The sequence below is a fragment of the Heterodontus francisci genome, chromosome 24 (genome assembly GCF_036365525.1).
Source record: "Heterodontus francisci isolate sHetFra1 chromosome 24, sHetFra1.hap1, whole genome shotgun sequence".
NCBI classification, from domain to species: domain Eukaryota; kingdom Metazoa; phylum Chordata; class Chondrichthyes; order Heterodontiformes; family Heterodontidae; genus Heterodontus; species Heterodontus francisci.
In genome coordinates this window covers 74,704,606-74,712,326 of record NC_090394.1, presented here as the reverse complement: position 1 = coordinate 74,712,326, position 7,721 = coordinate 74,704,606, and the positions used below count along the sequence as shown (strand labels likewise).

At 44.4% G+C, this 7,721-nt stretch overlaps 1 protein-coding gene across 1 annotated transcript in view; it reads left to right on the top strand.

The window, feature by feature from the left end:
- The window catches only part of mettl9 (methyltransferase 9, His-X-His N1-histidine), a 43,034-nt gene extending 41,310 nt beyond the window's left edge, over positions 1 to 1,724 (top strand). Inside the window, exon 5 of the mRNA XM_068056617.1 lies at positions 269 to 1,724. Coding sequence (XP_067912718.1) covers positions 269 to 474 — 206 coding nt within the window. The 3' untranslated portion in view covers positions 475 to 1,724. The remainder of the gene's footprint in view (positions 1 to 268) is intronic.
- Positions 1,725 to 7,721: the final 5,997 nt, after the last annotated feature.

The following is a 7,721-nucleotide window of genomic DNA, read 5'->3' as shown; positions in this document are numbered from 1 at the left end:
TTACCCCTCAGGGTTCTCCTTTTCAGGCTGAGGCTCCCAGGTCTCTCTAGCCTTTCCTCGTAACTCAGAACCCTGACACTCGGGCTCAGCCTTCTGACTCTCCTCTCCAAGTAAGATGTTCTTGTGCCTCCCATAGTGAAATAGCCTGGTGACCCTTGCTGTCTATGATCACTGGTGAAAAATGGCAACTATAGAACCGGTTAAACTGGGCTGGGAGATAATTGGTTCACTTGGTTACTGCATCTGCTGCGGTTTTGTTTTTTTGCAGGTGGTAAGTGGGAGCGACCCTCGGAATATCTGGAGGTAACGGGAGAGACATGGGAAGAGCAAGTCGCCAGTTTGAGTAACGACGTGTTCAGCAAGGCGGGCTTTGCCATTGAATCCTTCACCCGGCTGCCGTACCTGTGCGAAGGGGACCTGTACAATGACCACTATGTCCTCGATGATGTGGTGTTCATCCTTAAACCAGTTTAAAGCTGCACTGCCCACACGCTTCGTAGCAAAGTACAAGACTTAACGATTCTGATCAGCTAGAATGGATCCGACTTTTTAAAAACAGTCAAATAATGTTTTAATAACATGGATTGTATTACTTCACTTTTACTCGAATATTTTGTGAACTTGTTATCTGTTTAATAGAGAGAATACAGTCCTTTATATATCTAACTCTGTCCTTTCTGGCCAAAATTATTTCTGTTCTATTGTAAGGTTGTTCTTGGTGGTTGAAGTGTTTTCCCCTTTAATCCTGCTGCTGTGACTGTGAGCAGAATAACCTGTGCTTCTCTCTGCACAATGCAACATGTTTAGGTGAGGGATAGCTGGGGTTGCCAACTCTCCAGAGTTGGCCTGGAGTCTCTCGGAATCAAAGATTAATCTCCTGGACACTGCTGCAAGCAGAATCCAGGGAGGAAAAATCGTAGGAACATCTGTAAAAAAAATAATTGTGCTTTTTCCCCATTTTCTTTGAATACCTTTTTGCTTATTAATGTCGGAGATGGGGAGGAGGGAGTGGGAAGGCTGGAGATTATGTGAGAAACTTCCTGGAGTGCATCCGACCTGGAGTTGGCAACCCGAGGGGTCGGTGAGGTTTTTGTTGGTGCTTCCACCCATTCCAAAAGGCGGTTCTCTGCACCACCACCGTGACATCTAGCCAACAACGTCAGAACTAGCAAAATTCAGCTGGTGATGGGGAGATGGGTTTGAACAACCATTCAAAAGGACCTTCAGTCCTGCAGCTCTGTATTACCATAATGACTGGGCTAGCCCCAGCAATAAGTTTAATCTGAATTTAATCATGTCAATGATTTATTGAAAATGTGCCTGATATTGTTCTATTCCAGTGTAGCTGCTTTATTTTAAAAGAGCTTTAAAACGCGGTTCAACTGTAAAATACCTTGTGTAGGTTCTTGTAGGGGGTGATGAATTATAATGATCCAGGTTCAAATGGGATCATTTAAACTATTTCAAATGTTCCATAATGCCACATTGTCCAATTTAACATGCAGTCATCTGATTTCATCACCAGAACTAAAGCACATTTTTACATTCCAAAGTTTAATTCACTTTGGAAACATGAAAACACAGGAGGAGATTGATGTGGGGAATCACCTCCAGGTTTAAGAGATGGCCAGATGTAGGTTTTCTTGACCTGGTACTTTATATATTGTTCTGTGTTACCTAAAGTTGCTGGAATTAAAGAATAATAAACTTTCCTTACATCTGAAGTTGTAGTGTCTGATGAATAGGGTCATAATAGACTAATGAATAAGGCCAAGAGCATGCGGTGTCAAGGGGCAAGTAGCAACACGATAGCTAGCTGGCTTCAAGACAGAAAGGGAAGAGTAGGGGGAAAGGGTAGTTATTCAGAGCGGCAGAAAGTGGGATGTGGAGTCCCACAAGGATCAGTGCTGGGACCACTGTTCACACTTTCTAGTCACAATTTAGACTTGGAATCAAAAATACTATTTCTAAATTTGTGAACAACACCAAATTAGGAGGGATAATCAATAGTGAGGAGGACTGCAACAAATTACAAGAAAACATCAATAAACTTGAAGAACAGAACACATAATTAGCAAATGAATTTTAACATAGATAGGTGTGATGTATTATATTTGGTGAGGAAAATGAGGAGATTATATATTTACTTAAAAATAAGAATCTAAATGGGGTAGAGGAGCAAAGGGATCTGGGATATACATAAATTACTAAAAGCTGCAACATATAAGGTCATAATGGAAGGAAAGCAAGCACTCGGGGTTCTTTCTAGAGGGATAGAATTGAAATGTAAAGAAGTTATGCTGAACTTCTTGGTTAGACCACACTTGGAGTATTCTGTACAGTTCTGGGCACCATATTACAAAAAGGATACAGAGGCACTGGAGAAGGTGCAAAAAAGATTTACAAGGATGATACCAGAAATTCGACGTTATACCTATCAGGAAAGGTTGGGACAAGCTGGGTCTGTCTTCTCTTAAAAAGAGACGGCTGAGGGGTGACCTAATAGAGGTTTTTAAAATTATGGAGACATTTGATAGTGTAGACACAGAGAGAGTCTTTCCACTTGTGGGGAAGAGAAAAACTAGAGACAATCAATATAAAATAGTCACCAAGAAATCAAATGGGGAATTCGGAGAAGCGTCTATACCCAGAGAGTGAGGAGAATGTGGAACTCACTACCACAGGGAGAAGTTGAGGCGAATAGTAAAGATGCATTTAAGGGGAGATTTGATAAACATGAGGGAGAAAGGAATAGAGGGTTATATTGATAGTCAGATGAGGAAGGATAGGAGGAGGCTTGAGTGGAGCATAAAGGCTGGCATGGACTGGATAGGCGAAGTGCCTTTGCTGTATATTTGATATAATTCTATGATTACTGCACGTGGATTCTTTTATATTATATCTATCTTTGTAGAATGTCAAATTCGTATCTTTATTTTCAAACCCCTGCATGGCCTCGCCCCTCCCTACCTCTGTAATCTCCTCCAGCCCCATAACTCTCCAAGATATCTGATCTCCTCTAATTCTGGCCTCTTCAGCATCCCCGATCTCCATCGCTCCACCATTGGCAGCCTTGCATTCAGCTCTGGACTGCCCCCCCTACACCTTTCCACCTATCTGTATCTCTCACCCTCCTTTAAGTCGCTCTTTAAAACCAACCTCTGAACAATCTTTTGGTCACCTCCTTATCTCCTTGATATCTCCTTATGTGTCTCTGTGTAAAATTTTGTTTGCGATTGCTCCCATGAAGAGCCTTGGGACATTTTATGATATTAAAGGTGCTATATAAATGCAAGTTATTGTACCTAGGTTACTTCCAAGGTCACACATTAGTGGTTTCACAGGAAAAAAATAGATCTTGAATCCCAAAACACCAGTGATCACGGCGGAAAATGCTGTCATTTCAGATAATACAAAGAGAATCTCATTTCTGCTGTCACTGTAAACGTTTCAGCTTCATTATGAACAAACATAATGTGATCCCAATGCACCAGTTAAAAATCTGGGAATCCCGTGAAAATAAAATTTGACCAACGCGATTACAATAAACCAGTGCACCAATTAATTATTTATGTATTATATATTTATATAAAATGTTTCTGTCTTCCTTTTTTCTGCCTTGACTTATTTCCCTGGTGTTTGCAAATGGTTTATCATTGACCAGTCTTTCTGTCCTTGCAGCAGGTCTTCATTCCTGCCCCTTGTCAACTCGGACTCTCTAACGTTCAATATACAGTTAACCACTCATTCAAAGGCACTTTTTAAAGCACGGAATTCCCACTTTGCTCTGTTATTTATTGTGCTTCATTATAATAATTGGATCATTCAGATTTTTTAGTGCAACGTTGACCTTGAATTATCAGAGTGGACCCTTTCCAATTGTGTGGTCCACCTGCTCCCAGTCTGAAAGAAAGCTCAGACCTCATTTTTCTACAATTCCTTTTGTCTGCCTTTCTTTCTCTCATCTCCCTCCCAATCTCTCTCCTTCTCTATGTATCTCTCTCTCTCTCTCTCTATATATATATATATATATATGTATCTCTTTCACTCTTTATGTATCTCTCTCTCTTTCTCTCTCTATATATATATAATAAAAGTATCTCTTTCCCTCTCTCTCTCCCTCCTTGTCTCTCCATCTCTCTTTCCCTCTTACTAAACTCTACCTCGAACTCAAAGCAAAATACTGCAGATTCTGGAAATCTGAAATACAAACAAGAAATGCTGGAAATACTCAACAGGTCAGGCAGCATCTGTGGAGAGAGAAGCAGAGTTAATGTTTCAGGTCTGTGACCTTTCATCAGAACGGTGACCTGAAACATTAACTCTGCTTCTCTCTCCACAGATGCTGCCTGACCTGTTGAGTATTTCCAGCATTTCTTGTTATTTTTATTTCTACCTCTCTCTCACTACCTGTTCACTACCTCTTTCTCTCTATCTGTGTCTCGCTCCCTCTTGCCCTATCTCTACCTCCCTCTCCATCTCTCTCTCTCTAACACACACGTTATCAATTCCACTATGCCCTCCGGAACTTTCTTCTCATGTTCCTCTGCAGCTTGATAATATGCTCTCCTGCCGGCTCACTCCCATTGTTGAAATGGAGAGTGTTTTAGTTCTATGAAGACAGTGACTATTTAATACACAGCTCACTGTGAATGGATTAAATTGATATGGAGGAGGCAACACCTGGTGAGCACTCTGAGACCAGTAAATTGGGCAGCAGGTTTACTAGCCAATCCTGGCTGGATTTGCACCTCAACCTGCTTGGGCTGTGCACTGGTTTACTTCACTCCCATTCCTATTAATGGGAATTACTAACATCTGGGGGCTTGTGCCAAAGTTGGGAGAGCTGTCCCACAGACTGACATAGTCATACTCACGGAATCATACCTGACAGACAATGTGCCAGACACTGCCATCACTATCTCCGGGTATTTCCCGTCCCACTGGCAGGACAGACCCACCAGAGGTGGCGGCACAGTGGTATACAGTAGGGAGGGAGTTGCTCTGGGAGTCCTCAACATCGGCTCTGGACCCCATGAAGTCTCATGACATCAGATCAAACATGGACAAGGAAACCTCCTGCTGATTACCACCTACCACCCTCCCTCAGCTGATGAATCAGTACTCCTCCATGTTGAACAGCACTTGGAGGAAGCACTGAGGGTGGCAAGGGCACAAAATGTACTCTGGATGCGGGACTTCAATGTCCATCACCAAGAGTGGCTCAGTAGCACCACTACTGACCGAGCAGGCCGAGTCCTAAAGGACACAGCTGCGACTGGGTCTGTGGCAGGAGGTGGGGGAACCAACACAAGGGAAAAACATACTTGACGTCGTCCTCACCAATCTGCCTGCCGCAGATGCATCTGTCCATGACTGTATTGGTAGGAGTGACCACCACACAGTCCTTGTGGAGACGAAGTCCCGCCTTCACATTGAGGATACCGTCCATCGTGTTGTGTGGCACTATCACCGTGCTAAATGGGATAGATTTCAAACAGATCTAGCAATGCAAAACTGGGCATCCATGAGGCGCTGTGGGCCATCAGCAGCAGCAGAATTGTACTCAACTACAATCTGTAACCTCATGGCCCAGCATATCCCCCACTCTACCATTACCATCAAGCCAGGAGACCAATCTCCATCTCCGACGCATCTGCTCTGATGATGCTACCTTCCATGACGGTGCTTCTGATATGACCTCCTGTTTCCTCAACCAAGGACTTCCCCCCACTGTGGTTGACAGGGCCCTCAACCGTGTCCGGCCCATTCCCCGCACCTCTACCCTCACCCCTTCCCCTCCCTCCCAGAACCGTGACAGGGTTCCCCTTGTCCTCACTTTTCACCCCATCAGCCTCCATATCCAAAGGATCATCCTCCGCCATTTCCGCCACCTCCAGCGTGATGCCACTACCAAACGCATCTTCCCCTCCCTTCCCCTGTCAGCATTCCGAAGGGATCGTTCCCTCCGCGACACCCTGGTCCACTCCTCCATTACCCCTACCACCTCGTCCCCGTCCCATGGCACCTTCCCCTGCAATCGCAGGAGGTGTAATACCTGCCCATTTACCTCCTCTCTCCTCACTATCCCAGGCCCCAAACACTCCTTTCAGGTGAAGCAGCGATTTACTTGTACTTCTTTCAATGTAGTATACTGTATTCGCTGCTCACAGTGTGGTCTCCTCTACATTGGGGAGACCAAGCGCAGACTGGGTGACCGCTTTGCGGAACATCTCCGCTCAGTCCGCAAGCAGGACCCTGAGCTTCCGGTTGCTTGCAATTTCAACACTCCCCCCTGCTCTCATGCTCACATCTCTGTCCTGGGATTGCTGCAGTGTTCCAGTGAACATCAACGCAAGCTCGAGGAACAGCATCTCATTTTCCGATTAGGCACACTACAGCCTGCCGGACTGAACATTGAGTTCAATAATTTCAGAGCATGACAGCCCCCCCATTTTACTTTCATTTTTAGTTATTTTTTTATTTTTTTTATTTTTTTTTTACATTCTTTTTTACATTTTTTACAATCTTTTTTTTTTGCATTTTTTTCATTTCATCTTAGTTTGTTCAGTTTGCTTACCCACTGTTCTTTTTCAGGTTTGCACTTGCTGCTGTTCAATATTCAGTGTATTAACAGCTAATCTGTTCTAATGCTTTGTCTTTCAACACACCATTAACATATTGTTTGCCTTTGCTCCGTGACCTTTTGGTCAGCTATGTGGCCTGGTCCAATCTAGACCTCCTTTGTTATCTCTTGCCCCACCCCCACCTCACTTGCTTATAGCCTGTGACTTTTCTAATATTTGTCAGTTCTGAAGAAGGGTCACTGACCCGAAACGTTAACTCTGCTTTTCTTTCCACAGATGCTGCCAGACCTGCTGAGTGGTTCCAGCATTTCTTGTTTTTATTTCAGATTTCCAGCATCCGCAGTATTTTGCTTTTAATTAAGCCAGGAGACCAACCCTGGTTCAATGAAGTGTGCAGGAGGGCAGGCCAGGAGCATCACCAGGCTTACCTCAAAATAGGTGTCAACCTGGTGAAGCTACAACCCAGGCCAAACTGCGTAAGCAGCATGTAATAGACAGAGCTAAGCGATCCCATAACCAACGGATCAGATCTAAGCTCTGCAGTCCTGCCACATCCAGCCGTGAATGATGTTGGACAATTAAACAACTAACTGGAGGAGGTGGCTCCACAAATATCCCCATCCTCAATGATGGGGGAGCCCAGCACATTAGTGTGAAAGATAAGACTGAAGCATTTGCAACAATCTTCAGCCAGAAGTGCTGAGTTGATGATCCATCTTGGCCTCCTCCTGAAGTCCCCAGCATCACAGATGCCAGACTTCAGCCAATTCAATTCACTCTGCGTGGTATCAAGAAACGACTGAAGGCACTGGACCTGACAACATTCCAGCAATAGTACTGAAGACCTGTGCTCCAGAACTTGCCACGCCCCGAGCCAAGCTGTTCCAGTACAGCTACAACACTGGCATCTACCCGGCAATGTGGAAAATTGCCCAGGTATGCCCTGTACACAAAAAGCAGGACAAGTCCAACCCAGCCAATTATTGCCCCATCAGCCTACTCTCAATCATCAGTAAAGTGATGGAAGATGTCATCAAAAGTGCTATCAAGCGCAACTTGCTTAGCAATAACCTGCTCAGTGATGCTCAGTTTGGGTTCTGCCAGGGCCACTCAGCTCCTGACCTCATTACAGCC